The sequence below is a fragment of the Delphinapterus leucas genome, chromosome 8, assembly GCF_059928025.1.
Source record: "Delphinapterus leucas isolate spDelLeu-1000000601 "Yukka" chromosome 8, BTC_Dleu_Yukka2, whole genome shotgun sequence".
Taxonomy (NCBI): domain Eukaryota; kingdom Metazoa; phylum Chordata; class Mammalia; order Artiodactyla; family Monodontidae; genus Delphinapterus; species Delphinapterus leucas.
The window spans coordinates 30,104,077-30,119,686 of NC_143136.1; the positions used below are offsets into that span (position 1 = coordinate 30,104,077).

The 15,610-nt window shown below is 38.1% G+C and overlaps 1 protein-coding gene and 1 long non-coding RNA gene across 2 annotated transcripts in view; one reads left to right on the forward strand and one right to left on the reverse strand.

Annotated features, from left to right (window-relative positions):
• Window positions 1-6,301, forward strand: part of NDUFS1 (NADH:ubiquinone oxidoreductase core subunit S1) — a 33,698-nt gene extending 27,397 nt beyond the window's left edge. The window contains exons 17-19 of the mRNA XM_022567504.2: window positions 369-503; window positions 607-679; window positions 2,441-6,301. Of these exons, the coding sequence (XP_022423212.1) occupies window positions 369-503; window positions 607-679; window positions 2,441-2,532 (300 nt within the window). The 3' untranslated portion in view covers window positions 2,533-6,301. The remainder of the gene's footprint in view (window positions 1-368; window positions 504-606; window positions 680-2,440) is intronic.
• On the reverse strand, window positions 119-14,143 carry LOC149748528 (uncharacterized). Its single transcript, XR_016394033.1, has 2 exons — window positions 6,927-14,143; window positions 119-4,472 (listed from the first exon to the last, which is right to left on the reverse strand). It is a non-coding gene; the product is annotated as an uncharacterized LOC149748528 (long non-coding RNA).
• Window positions 14,144-15,610: the final 1,467 nt, after the last annotated feature.

The window sequence follows — 15,610 nt, forward strand, 5'->3', positions numbered from 1 at the left end:
TAACTCTTTGACTATAAAAAGAAGCATCATGAGATTTAAAATAATAATATATAGTTGCCTATCAACTTTATATATGAGCAATAGCAGGTTAGCCAAAGCATTCAGATTTAGCAAAGCATTTCTTTATTTCATAATCAGTGTATTTTCTAAAAACAAATTACTAATGTGTTGACAGCTGTTTATGAATTAGAAGAATTATTTACAGTAGTATTTCCCACTTAACCACCTGCTTAATATACATACAAATGGACACCAATATATTTTTCATAGTAGTACTGCATTATTTTACCATAGTTGCAATGATGTATTATTTGAAATATTTAAGTATTAATGCTTTATGTCAATTTTTGGAACCTTTTCTGTTATAGATTGCAGGTATGACTCTTCCATATGATACTCTGGATCAAGTAAGGAACAGATTGGAAGAAGTCTCTCCTAATCTTGTTCGATATGATGATGTCGAAGGAGCTAATTATTTCCAGCAAGCAAATGAGCTTTCCAAGGTAAAAACACGCCTATACGCAGTTTTCATAATAATGTATCCTCTGGTGTAACAGTACTAATTTTCAATACTATTATTATTGATCTCTTACTCTTTTTTTGCAGCTAGTGAACCAACACCTTCTTGCTGATCCACTTGTTCCACCTCAGCTAACAATAAAAGACTTCTACATGACAGGTACGCAGTTGTCAGCATGACTGCCAAACATGAAAGGTAGAGAGGAGTAAAATCACCTAATTTAGCATTATGATTCCAACGTGCTAGTGGTAGTATTTGATGTTTTTAATCTCAGAAGATTTTTCAAATATCAGAACTAATGTAACTTTATATTTTCTGATTTTACTCTAATTTTTCTTTCTGAAATGTAAGTAGTGTTTGAAAATCCAAGAATTAACAAATTTTAAATATAAAATTTTACTACTGTATGAAGAATTACTGTGTAGCAATTTAGGGAGAATTTTCTAAGTGACAAACATCTGTGAAGGTTTTTCTGAGAATTACAGTAGAAGAATCAAAACACTAAAATGTGAAACATGCTAAATGGTGCTTCTGATGTAAATTGTTAAGAATGTGCTTAAGGAATGCAGACTAACAAATTTGTTTAACTACAGATATTACAACACTTGATATAACATCTAGGTTATGAGATAGTTGATAGACAATTTAAAATAATTTTCTGTCTAAAAGCAGATAGGAGTATATTTTTCAAGTTCTTGGTGCAGTTTGTATCTAAGATTATTATTTTTTTTTTTAATTTTTATTTATTTATTTTTGACTGTATTGAGTCTTTCTTGCCGCATGCAGCCTTCCTCTAGTTGCGACGAGCGGGGGCTACTCTTCTTTGAGGTGTGTGGGCTTCTCATTGTGGTGGCTTCTCTTGTTGCAAAGCATGGACTCTAGGTGCACAGGCTTCAGCAGTTGTGTCACGCAGGCTCAGTATTTGCAGCTCATGGGCTCTAGAGCACAGGCTCAGTAGTTGTGGCACACGGGCTTAGTTGTTCCACGGCATGTGGGATCTTCCCGGACCAGGGCTTGAACCCGTGTCCCCTGCATTGGCAAGCGGATTCTTAACCACTGCGCCACCAGGGAAGCCCTAAGATTATTTTTTTTTTTTTTTTTTTTTTCTGTACGCGGGCCTCTCACTGTTGTGGCCTCTCCCATTGCGGAGCACAGGCTCCGGATGCACAGGCTCAGCGGCCATGGCTCATGGGCCCAGCCGCTCCGCAGCATGTGGGATCCTCCCGGACCGGGGCACGAACCCGTGTCCCCTAGCATCGGCAGGCGGACTCTCAACCACTGCGCCACCAGGGAAGCCCTCAGATTATTTTTAATAGGTTTTTTTCAGTTGTATTATAAAAGTTATGTTCATTGTAGAATACATACCTAAGCCCACAAGAGCAAGGAAAAATCACTATGATCCAACTACCCAGAAATAACTATGTTTAACATTTTGGCCAGTCATCCAGGGATATACACATATATTAATATATTTAAACTAAAAATGAGATTACTTATTTACTCTGGGAGAGAGGGTTTGGACAGCTTTATTGAAATATTCACATACATAAAATTCACCCGTAAAGTGAATTCATGGATTTTAGTACACTGTTCTGTAACCTTTTCTCAGTAATGGTATATTGCACATTCTTTTCCTGTCTTTAATACTTTTCTATAATATTTTTAATGGTTGCATACTGGCCCTTTGTATGGCTGTGTATAATTATTTAATCATTCCTAGGAGTACTTATTAAAAGCATTTAGCTATTAAGGGGCTTATCTTCTGAAATTATTGATTTTACAATGTTTATGTATAGTTACATAGACTCTTCCAGTCTTTTTTGTTGTTGTTGTTCCTGAATATGTGCAACAGGAAAGTTTTACTGTGTGCTTCTTTTGAAGTTGTGTTATCAAAACGCACATTTTCTTGATGTCTTTCAGATTCAATTAGCAGAGCCTCACAGACAATGGCTAAATGTGTCAAAGCTGTCACAGAGGGTGCCCATGCAGTAGAGGAACCATCCATATGCTGAAACATCTCCTAGCACCCAGTTAGTTAAAGGACAGTTACGTTGGCATGATCTCTTAGAGGTGTATCTCTCTAAAAAATAATCTAAATGATGTAATATTTAAGGTTCTGCCATGCTTTATTTGAAAACGATATTGCAATTGTCAAAGAACTTTGAGGTTTCCAAACATTTATGTATTGAGTGTAAACGTTAAATAGTTTAATAAACATGTATAGATGCCCTTTCATGTAAAAGCACTGATAATCTTTGTGACATAAAAAAGAAAATCCTTAAAATATGAATTTTTGTTTATCTTCATTGATCACTTATGTTTGTAAAATGGATGAAATAATAGCTCCATTAGGACCTATTTTTTTCTAGTGCTAAAGAAAAGATTTAAGTATTCTGTGAAGCTGGGTAAATAGAAAATATATATAATATAATCATACATCAGATGTATATCTTGGACAGCGCTAATAATAATCATAATAATGAAGGCTAATGATTATTCAGGATTTTCTACATACTAAGCACTCTGGCTTTACATACATTATATTGTTTTGTCCTTTTACATCCCTGTCAGCCAGTATTATCTCATTTTACAGGTGAAGAAAGTAAAGCCCATGGATATTGGGTAGCTTGCCCAAGGCCACAGCAAAAGAGTCATAGAATCAAGCCTGGTTCTCTGACTTCAAAGCCCATTGTTCTTAACTGCTGCACATAATTTCCTCCCATTAGTACAGATTCCATAGGTTGTTACGTCTAAGAATCAGTATTGAGAAGCTTAATGGATAACACATTTTTCTGTTTTCTCTTGAATCTGTTTATATAATGTCATGGTGATTTATGGGATATTTTTCTTTGTATAATAGATTGCACACACATACACCCTTGGAATGAGGGAGGTTTCAAGAGACATAATTTAGGTCCTCATTGATGTTCCATATTTATTATATTAACACCATCTGTAGTATTAAGTCAACTAAATTATTCCAGTAATAAAATACAAAACTAACAGCTCTCATAATTTTCAACTGTCAAAAAAATTAAAAATTTACAATTAATCTAGGAGATAATCTAACGCTATATTAATTTGTTTTCAAAATCTATGTTCAGAATCCTTTGTTTTGTAATCCTTATTCCTTTTTGCTTTCATCAAAGACTTAGCCCAACTATAGGTTGCGATTTTACTGATATAACAGAGGATAAAAATTTTAGACTATAGTATGTCACCAGTACTTTATCTTCAAAAATTGTACAAAATTTGTCACCTGTAACAGTTTTTTCAGAATTATTTTATTCACTTCAGTCGTGAAGTTGTATACTTTGCTTAAAGTACTTTGCTTAAAATTCTCAGTTGCCTGAAATTGTACAAATTGTATAAATTCTTGCTGAAAGTCTTTGAATTTAATACAAACTTCTTATCTCTCTCTCCCTTCTTTATCCCTTAGCACTGTTGCTGACCTCAAGGGGGCAAACACTTTCAGTTTTGTGTTTTGCACAGTACTCTTCAGTGAATGAGTGTAGACTTCATAGGATTCTTGGTGAGGGAATATTGCATTCAAATGGAGAAAAGGTGATATATAACTAAGATGGTCCAGGATCCTAGGACTGCCATCCAGGCAGCATGTGTCGAACTTGGAATTCTGTAAAGAATACCTTGTTTGAGCTAAGTAGTACTCAATAAAATTTGTTGGTTTTTACATAAAGTAAACATGAAAGTCTGTCCCATGGGCGCCTATTAGTCACTTAATGCTAAATATTAAGGTTATTGTGACCATAAACATTGAAGATGGTTGCAAGACTTTCTGAAGAAGAGACCCAGATAGAAGAAAAATACATATAGATGAGAAGAATAACAGCTGATGTAATTTTGATTCTAAGCAAGGAGGGAGTCAACAATGAGAAATCTACAAAGGATCAAGGCCAAGTCCTTTTAGGTGAAGACGGCAATCTGGAAGACCCTGGAATAATAAATAATACCATTTAGAAAAGATATTCTAATACGTGCCATTAAAGCTTTAAGTACATTGTGTCTAATTTTCACAAAACCCTGCTAACAATCGGTATTAAGACCCAAGAAGTATCAAATAACTTGCCCATTGTTACCCAGTTAAAGACTAAAGGCAAGAATGTTTAATTAGAGATATTTTTTACTGTCCCATTTTGCCTCAAAAAACCTTGTGGACCACTATAAGAATTGAATAGATATACAGGAAAAATTTTAAAGCCTAAACTTCATACAGAATGCCCCCCAAATTTATTGTGAATTGTATTATAATGAATACATCAATAAAAAGTATTATACCTTGTTAACAATACTCAGTATACAATAATTTATTATTGTTTGGTGCTGAGTTGCTTAAACACTGTTTCTTGCCAGGTCAGACAGATCTTGTTCAACTTTGGAAATATTACTTGGAAAAATTTAACTATTTCTTCATCTGTAAAATGAGGATAAATGTTCTAATAATTGTACCTACCTCCAACCTTATAGGGTTGTTATGAGGAGCAAGTCAGAAAGCCTCTAAAACTTGCTTGGCCTATTTCCTGACACAGTGAATGCTCAATGTGCTTAGGGACTGAGAACCATCATTATAGGAAACTGTGTGTTCAGAACTTTGCGGGATGTTTCAGGAGGTTGCAACTAACCATCCATGGGAGCCCTTGAAGTCCCCCTTCTAAGTGAACTGAGTACAAAACTCAATTCCATTGATTGTGAGGGAAAGTCATGCCTAATATAACCTGTAGCTTCTGTTTTCCTAAAGAAATGTATTTCTTTCCTAAGACTTGAGAATTAAATGACTTGTCCAAGGTCAACCTAAGTAACAGAATACTGCTACTACAAACTGTCCACCAGGATTGTGAAGATTAATTTATTATGCAGAGCTCTGCATATTTTGATGGAATTTTTACTAGTCACAGTAAGATTTACTGAGTCTGCTGGATTTTAACCCTTAAAAGAGACTACTTCTGAAAGCAAAAACAAAAAACAATGCAATCAGAAGAGGGAAAACTATATGCTGGTGATAGAAAGGGTACTGAAGGAGGGTAAGAGCTATTGATGTGCATAAAAGGGGACAGGTGAATTCTTTTGCCAACATGAACCTTTGGCTAATATAAACTGTCAGCTTTATTGTTGCCGGAACAAATTATCCCACCACGATTCAAGCTCCCACAGGGAGAAGAACTAAAGCAGCTTAGCAACGAAAGCAGTGGTAAGAGGTGGGGTTTTTTTTTAATGTTAACAATGTCATTCATGACCACTGTTAAAATGTCACTAGCAAAGTGATTACAAACCCCTGTTACCAAAGGCCCAGTGTGGCTGGGGAATAGTTCAAGCAGAAATAAATGACACGCATGAGTATGACAATTTTTTAGACATTTTGTAAGGTTAATCCTACCTTAGCATAGCTAGACCTTAGGTTTGTGATTGACCCAACTTTTGGAAACAAGTACATGTGAAAAAAACCTTGATAAAGACATTTTGGAACCAAAAAGGTATGTGTGTATACATATATGGCCACCTTTTATAAAAAGATAAAACAGTAATCCCCAAATAATTTTCTAATAACCAGTATTTTAAAATGTCTTAACAGTTGCACAGTATGTTAGCTTATTTCATTTAGCCCAAGAGACAAGAATGTTGATGAGAAATTTGATTAGACCTCAGATCTAGATTGTAAGAGAACAAAGATCTCAGAGCCAAATACCCTTTTGCTTAAAGTGTTTTATGGTTTTTATTACTGAAAAATTTTAAAGATTAAAGACTTACCTATGACTGATATTCAAACTATGATTGATATTCAAAATCATTGACATCTTAATTTTTTTAAAATAACTTACACTGAAAAGCATATGTTGATATTGAAAAATAGGGTAAAATGTACAGTCTAGAACTAGTAATTAGTTTACAATATTTAATTTGAATTGGTATATAAAGAGATCATAAGATGAATAACAATTTCCTTCTTATTTCTTTTTGGCCATGCTGCACGGCATGCAGGATCTCAGTTCCCCGACCAGGGGTGGAACCCATGCCCCCTACAGTGGAAGCACGGAGTCTTAACCACTGGATCACCAGGGAAGTCCCTAATTTCCTTCTTAGACGCATATAATTTCGGATCTGAAAAGGACTGTAGAAAAAAATCTAGTATCACACGTACATTTGGTAATTATGGAAATGGAGGCCAAGGAGAATAAGGAGTAAATGAGGGAACAGATCCTGTGATTTGAACCAGCCCTTCCGACTCCCGATTCAGTGACATCTCAAAGCCTGAAACTCAGCTCCAACATTTATTAAAGATTTGCAGAGTATCTGCTGTGTGTGAATACAATATTAAGTATTAGGACTACAAAGAGAAATACATATATGAAAAGTATCTCAGCAGATGCAAAAAAAAAACAATTGTGTTTACCTCTAGGTAGTTCAACTAGTCTGAGGAATAGCATAAAGAAAAGGATTGTATGCCTCTATCATTTGAGCATTTGGGGCTTCCCTGGTGGCACAGTGGTTGAGAGTTCGCCTGCCGATGCCGGGGACATGGGTTCGTGCCCCGGTCCAGGAAGATCCTACGTGCCGCGGAGCGGCTGGGCCCGTGAGCCATGGCCGCTGAGCCTGCGCATCCGGAGCCTGTGCTCCGCAACGGGAGAGGCCACAGCAGTGAGAGGCCGCGTACTGCAAAAAAAAAAAACCACAACATTTGAGCATTTGAAGGCTTTTACAATAAGAATATATTGCTTCTGTAATTTTTAAAAACATTGTTTAAATGAAGAATAGCAAAACAACACATTTAAGCTGATGAAAACTAAAAATAGGATGCAAAATTGTATGCATACTACATGTGGTTGGCAGCCTATAACATGGCCCCAGTGATCCCTGCTTCCTGGGATTCACACCCTTTTGTCATCTTTGCTCCTTGCGTGTGGGCTAGACTTCCTGATTCACTTCTAATGAATAGGGATGCCTCTGCTGAGATGAAGTTTTAAACAGTCTGTGGTTTCTGTCGTGGGCTCTCTGGTTCTCTCCCTCTCAGATCACTGCCTGCCATGTTGTGAGGATACTTAGGCAGCCTATGGAGAGGCCTCATGTGGTAAGGAAGAGGCCTTCCAGTAACCGAATCAGTGAGCTGAATCCTGGCTGCCAATTGAGTGGAGGTGACTGTAGCCCCAGCCAACAGCCTAATTGCAACCCCATACATTTCTGGATTCCTAACACACAGAAATTATGAGCTAATTGTTGTTGTTTTTAACCACGAAATTTTGGGTTATTTTGTTATGCAGTAATAGATAATACACTATGATTACAACCAGGCAAAGGCATACACCAGGGTACCCACATCCAATGACTGACTCACGTGGGAGTATAAAGGCCTGGCCATCTAGACCCAATGGAGGACACTTCTCAAAGGCTGTTTAGCTCTCAAGCGTTCTCTGGGGCTGGCTGAGGCTGTCATTGGACCTGCATTGCAGCCCAACTTTTCCCTCCGCCCACTCCTGCCTTCTTCCTCTCCCTTACAGGTGTTGACCCCCATGGAACTCCTTCATAAATATTTTGCACATTGAATTCTGCTCAGAGTGTGCTACCTGGGGAATCCAAACCGTGACAGCCATGTAGAATATCTATGGATCCTATGTAGGATCCAATATCTATGAATACGTAGCTGCTCCAATTATCACTATGTCTCAGCCAACAAGAAGAGTGAGCGAGAAGAAGTGGAGGACATGCACTGATGTTTTATTGACATGACTTGGAAATTGCATCACTTCCATTCACATACCATAGGCAAGACTTATAGCCACTCACCTGCATGAGAGGATGCTGGGAAATGCAGCTTCCAGCTGGACAGCCATCTACTCAACTAAAACAGAAATTCTAAGAGGTGTTCTAGTTGATCTTTTGCTATGTAACAAACCACCCCAAAACTTAGTGGTGTAAAACAACAACCATTTTATTATGCTCATGAGATTCCGTGGATCCAAAATATAGAAAGGGCACAGGGAGATGGAGTCACAGCTGGATGACTAGAATATTTGGGGAAGACTCAAATAGCTGGGAACTGGAGCAGCTGTGGCTGGAGCACCTTCAGTCCCCAGATGGCATTTTCACTTACATGTTTGGCTCCTGGGCGGGAATGGTGGAAGGACAGGGTCAGATGGGATTGTCTTACAGAGCATCTACCTGTGGCCTATTCAGCATAACAGTCTCAGGACAGTTGTACTCACAGGGTGGTTCAGGGCTCCAAGAGCAAGAGTGTTCCTAGAGACCAAGGAGGAAGCTGCAAGGCTTTATATGACAACCTCAGAAGTTATATAGCATCACTTCACTGTACTTTATTGGTCAAGCCAGTCTCAGAGCCCACCCAGATTCAAGGGGAGGAAGCATACATCCCACCTCTTGATGGGAGGAGGGTCAAATAATTAAAACCACCACAAAGGGAGAATAGGTATTGGGGGACAATTAGTTCTTGCCATCGGCCCTGTGATACATACTGCAGTAATGAAGAGGGAGATACACAGGAAAAAATGACTATAATCAACTATAAAGTGAAGTTTCTATAATATACCAATTAATCTATAGCTATTTTCTCATTACTTACCACAACTCGACTGCTTTTGTATTTAGTATAAAGTTGGTAAGTCCCCTCTCATATATAGGATAGAGTTCAGGCCCTTCTCTTTGGCTCTAATTCTTTAAGCTTTTAAATATAACTCAAGAACCTTGGCACCTATAACCGAAATGCTTTTGGGGGGATGAAGGCTATTTAGAGAAGGAAATGAGCCTTTGTTAGGTTGCTTACAGATTGTCCACCCTGGGTTACTACAGATTGGGTAAGTACTAGGCCAAATGGAGTAATGTTCCTCAAGTAATATATTTAGTATCACAATTTGAGTACAGTAGTGGAACCCCAAGTGTACTTTTTCAGTATCTTCTATTCCATTTCCACTTTCTTCAGCAGGGTAAGCAACCTCCCTGCCAGACAATGTACTGTATGTTATTAATGTAAATTATTTTCTGAATTAAAAGAAGGTGGCAAGTCATGGGCAAACTAGGAGAGGAACTGAGTCTGTTGAGGTCTTTAAACTCTTCCAAGACTTGGGGATTTTCCTTATGTGCCTAGGGTTAGGGTGACCTTGTCCCATTGTTCTAGAACAGAAGCATATACCTTGCTGCTGGAAAGCCCTGGGATAATGTTGGAAATCTAAAAGGAGCAGTAAAGCATGACTAAATTTCATTAATCTCAATTTCCCCTGCCAAGAAAAATAAAGGCCAGAATTTTTTTTGCCTGTTTCTGCTTTTTTTCTTTGAAGACTGAAAGTAACCTGGTCTTGATCTGAGATGTGTTGTTATGTGGATAAAGTTAAATCATAATAGAGCCTTCAGATAGCTCCTCAAACCCCAAACTACAATTCCCATAAAGCATAAAGTGGAAATTTATGGTTTGCTTAGTAGCCGCAACTAAACAGCTGCACCCCGTCATGGGATGGAGCTTGTTTTGTATCTGCAAACCCAGAGGGAATGAGGAGTGAGGGGCAGCAGCATTCCCTTGGGAATTTGGGGTTGTTCCTCAGTAACTTGCGTATGTCTTTACTCTGTGACCGGTGCCCCCCCCATGTTTACCCTTCACTTTCTAGTCAAATGCAGGTGTCCATCTCTCTTAAAACCTCTTGTTCCATAAGAGGTGGGATTTGCTCCTCACTTCTTTCACTCTTTATATCTCTAGTGGTTTGTCTCTCATGTTCTTAGCTAATACTTTTCCTCTCACGTCGTTCCCAGTCATATATGAGGCTCATTTTCTACAGGTTCACATTTGTCATTGTCATCTCATGTAATCTGTACCTTTCCTTCATTGTGACTCGGCATACAAAATATATTGCCCTTTGGTTAAACCAGAACGATTCTCAGATTCTCATCCAAAACTGGAATATTAGGATAAATATTTTGTAAGGGAGTGGTTTCAGGAAAGTGTGGTACCCTGTATAAATCTACTGATTGCCAGAAAAGAGATACCTAATCTTTTTAAATAACTTGTTTGATTCTTTGATAGTCCACATCTTATTCCACTAAGATCTTTTTGATTGGAATTGGTTCTTCCATTTCATGTTTTGTGAGTTAATTCATTAAGTCCCTGTGCAAGAAAAGCGGTTTTCGGAAGGAAAACAGAAACCACCCTAAAAGGGGTCAGAGACATTTCTGCTAGGCAAACTACCAAAGAGATTATTAGGAGCTTCTATGCTACTAATACACCAACCTGCTATTATCTTTAATAGCTTTACAACTAAGGCTACTAGGCAAGGACTGTGCCTGTTCAGTTTTTAAATTTGAACATTGTGATGTTAACTCAAATTATAATGCCTAATCCTCAAGCTTGAGTGGAGCAAGTCAACTGCTCACCCCTGGGAATAAGTTAATTTTTCCCAGGCACCAAGGTACTGATTAGGGCGCTGGGCAAGGAATTTTCCTAAATCGGCCCTGCAGCCCAGGAAGTCATTCCTTTTCCCTGGCAAGCACCTCCCAGAGAGCAGTGTTGACTCACTTCTGACTTAGCATGCTTACCACACAATAAACGGTTGAGAAATTATTGTCTCTGCTAGAGTTCTTGTTGCGGTAGAATATATGTATGCATTTAATGGCCAAAAAGACCACCAGATCTCAGTTTCCTATGGGGCCCATAATTCTTTCCCTGGTCCCTTTTCTCCCCTGAACCCACCCACCAAACTAATACATCAAAAGCGTTAGCTGGTCATTTGCAGCAACATGGATGGACCTAGAGATTATCATACTAAGTGAAGTAAGCGAGACAGAGAAAGACAAATATCATATGATATCACTGATATGTGGAATCTAAAAAATAGTACAAATGAGCTTATTTACAAAACAGAAATAGACTCACAGACAAAGAAAACAAACTTATAGTTACCAGAGGGGAGTGAGGAGGGAACGGATAAATTGGGAGTAGGGGATTAACAGATGCAGACTACCATATATACAACAAATAAACAGCAAAGACTTACTGTATAGCACAAGGAACTATATTCAATATCTTGTAATAAACTATAATGGAAAAGAATAAAAAAAGAATATAGATATATACATAATATATATGTATAACCAAACCACTTTGTTTTACACCCGAAAGTAACAGATTATTGTAAATCAACTATACTTCAAAAAAAAAAAAAAAAGCTCAAGAAGAGTGATAACTAGGGATAATATCCATCCCCAGTTCCTGTAGGTTAATTGAGCAACTATTATGGGTTGAGGACTGTACAGGTGCTGGAGATAGACCCGGTCATCAGTGGCAAAGACAGACAAGTCACTGATGATTGCATCTATGTGCAAGTGCTGTGACAGAACAAGAACAAGGTGCTCTGGGAACAGCAGAGAAGGCACCTTCATGACAGCCCTGACAGGGAGGGTGTCAAGAGCTATCAGGGAAGGCTTCCAAGAGGAAGTGCTTACTGTGAGGAGTCTTGTGGGTTGAGTAGGAGTAAGCCAAGTGGACAGAAGGAGCACAACAAGCAAGGACGCAGAGATCTGAAAAAGCATGCCCTTTTGGGAAAACAGCGGCTCTGACAAAATGGTGCCGTAAAGGTTTGTAGATGCCAGACAGTGTGGTTTGCTTCATGAAGGAACTTATGCTTTATTTGGAGGCACTGATGGATGTGCCTCCTCACCTAGAGAGGACATTTAAGTGAAGAGCATCGAGTTGAGAAAAGTATCTCGAAGTCATGAACTAATACAGGTTTGGAGTTTCACAGATCCTGGTCAAGCCCCATGTGTGACTTAACCAACCCGCTTCACCTCTATGATTTTGTGGTCAACCAGCAAGAACACCCACCCCTTAGGGTTACTCTGAGGACTAAATGGAATTATTTACTCATGTCAAATTGGCAGCAAAGTGTGTGTCACCTAACAAACATTTTAATAAACATAAGTTTTCTTTGCTTTAAAAAAAAGAAAAGTTGGCTGGTCTTTTCTCTCCTCACCCTCCATGTTGCCCCAAAGCCTCTCACCTTCCTTCTCCCGCAAACCCTCGAAATTTACTCTTTTCCACCAGAGCCCCCCCAATTTACTCTCTGTTCTTCAACATATATGCACCAAATTTAGCCCCTCTCTAGCTACATATTTTGGGGGGCATTGGAGGGAGGGAGACAGAATGAGTCAGCAACAGACTGCTTTCTGGTTAAGCAGTGCATAAAGCTGTCTTTTTTAAAAAGCTGCCTAGTATTCCATCGTGTGCCTCTACAAAAATGTATCCCAATTCCCTATCAATAATGATAACTAAAATGTATTGAGCATATACTATGGATTAGGCACTGTTCTAAATACTGTCACAACCCAGTGGAGTAAATTTTGTTACTAGCTTCACTTTACAGATGGGTAAGATAACAGCACAGTGAGATAATTTGTCCATGATCACATAGTAAATTATGGAGATGGGATTTGAATCCAGGTGATCCTTAACCACTATGCTATACTGCTTCCCTATTGATGGGATATTTAGGGCTTTCCTAGATTTTTTTTTCTATTACAGATAATGTAGTAATAAATATCCTTATACGTAAACATTTGCATACTTTTCTAAATACATCCGTTAGGACACATTCCTTGAAATGACATCATGGGATCAAAGAGCCACACAATTTTATTTGAAGAGAAAACGTTTCTCCTCCAAATTTATCATTTGTTTGGAGGAGGGAGCATTTTACTAGAGCAGTAAGCCATCCTCTTTATACATTTAAAATTTTGCTTGCAAAAGTACTAGAAAGTCATCTTAGTGCTTTACCATCTAGGTGGTTCTTTTCTCACATCATTTCTGTTATTTAACTAGGAGTACAGACAAGGAAACTAAAGCAAATAGGCCCTGGGTCATAGCAGTTGTTATTGATTTAAATGACTGGGTCTTTGATATATATTTTTTCATCTGTAAAATGGGGATATTAGGTACCACCTACTTTATCTACCACCTATGGATTTAGAGGCACAAATATGAATGTATACATTTTTCATATGTATCACTGAAAACACATAATGGAGGGCTACCCATCCAGGGACCAGGGAAAGAACTATAGGCCCAATAGGAAATTGAGATCTGGTATCTTTCTGGTCACTAAAAGCATACATGTGCTTTATTGCACCAGAAACTATCAGAGACAATAATTTCTCAACCCCTTATAGTATGTGACCATCTGTATAAGTCCTAGTACAGTTTCCTTAAGTAGGCTCACTGTAAATATTTTATGAATAAATTAATAAAGTTTTCAAGGCCATGCATAAATTTTCCAAAGCTAAAGCTAAGGTCCTCTCTTAAAAAAACAAAACTTTGTCTTACCCCTAAATAATAAATATCTGTATCTTCTTTAGGAGAACCCTGTTCATAATATAGTTTAAGGGTGTTGAAATTTGATCTCAGGCAAACTAATAAATCAAAAGATCCAGAGCAAAAAGTCTGAAATTAGCTAGTTTGTCAAATGTTCAGTAACTGCCTCTCTATAAATTTGGAAAATACAGAAATGTAGAAAAATAATCCATTTATTGACTAGTAGCCCTTTCTTCATGCTGTGTAATTTTTATTGGTCTTTTAGGACACTATCTTCTATTTCTTTAAAGTTATTGATAGACAATAACTAATAATAATAATAACCAGGGTTCGAGCCCTGGTCTGGGAAGATCCCACATGCCGCGGGGCAACTAGGCCCGTGAGCCACAACTACTGAGCCTGTGCGTCTGGAGCCTGTGCCCCGCAACAAGAGAGGCCCGCGCACCGCGATGAAGAGTGGCCCCTGCTTGCCGCAACTAGACAAAGCCCTCGCCCAGAAACAAAGACCCAACACAGCCAAAAATAAATAAATTAATTAATTAAAAAAAAATAACTAGGTTGGGAAATATCTACAAACTTCAACATGAAAATATTTTTGATTCAGGTGTTCTGGAATGGAAAAATTTACATGTTTCTATGAATGAAATATGTAAGTACTCAAATGTATAAAGTAAACATGAAAAGCATTCTTTCTGACTAGATGTGAACAGAATATATTGTTAAGAATCTATCACAAGGGCTTCCCTGGTAGCACAGTGGTTAAAGAGTCCGCCTGCCAATGCAGGGGACACGGGTTTGAGCCCTGGTCCGCGACGATCCCACATGCCCCAAAGCAACTAAGCCCGTGTGCCAAAAAAAAAAAAAAAAAAAAAAAAAATCTATCATGAGGCAGCAAAAATTTAAGTTTCCATCCAGGATTTTTCCAAGAACTGGAGAAATAATACTGTTTTAATCTGTTTGGGCTGCTATAACAAAATACAACAGACTAGGTAGCTTATAAACAACAGAAATTTATTTCTCACAGTTCCGGAGGCTGGGGTCAAGTTCTGGAGAAAACCCTCTTCCAGGGTCTGCAACAGATGGTAGCAGACTACCATCTCTCTCTCTCACTGTGTCCTCAACATGGAAGGGACTAATCCCATTCATGAAAGTTCCATCCTCATGACTTAAGCACCTCCAAAAGGCACCACCTCCTAATATCATCACCTTAGGCATTTAGGATTTCAACATATGAACTTTAAAGAGACACAAACATTCAAATCATAGCAAATACCTAAACTGATAGCAGTCCAACTTAAATATGGGAAAGTAACGGCCAATGGCAAAAGATACTAGTGTATAGTTCTACCTTATTCTGAATAACTGTGCTGGGAGCTACATTCTCCCTGAGTAATGCCATCAAATTAAAGAGATGATTTCAACAGCAGTAATGATGAACTTGAGTCTGAAATGTCCTGGGCTCTAGTTATTCTATGTGCATTCAATAGGACTTAGATTTACTAAGTCTGTGCAGCATTTAGGCTGTTTCTAAAGTTTCTGTTTGTATGTATCACAGTCTATTGAGATTATAGTTTTTCAGCTATATGCCAAAGTTGGGGAAAATGATCCAGTTACGAGCAGGATTTGGAACAATCATCATATCCAAAGTTTTCTTTTTTTAACTGGGTGGCAACACTATGTGATCCTGTACACACTGATCTGTGTGTTAGAGGAGAAAGCTCTGGAATTGGTTCCCTAGATTTAAGTCCTGGTTCTACTGCTTAGCAGCCATGTCATCT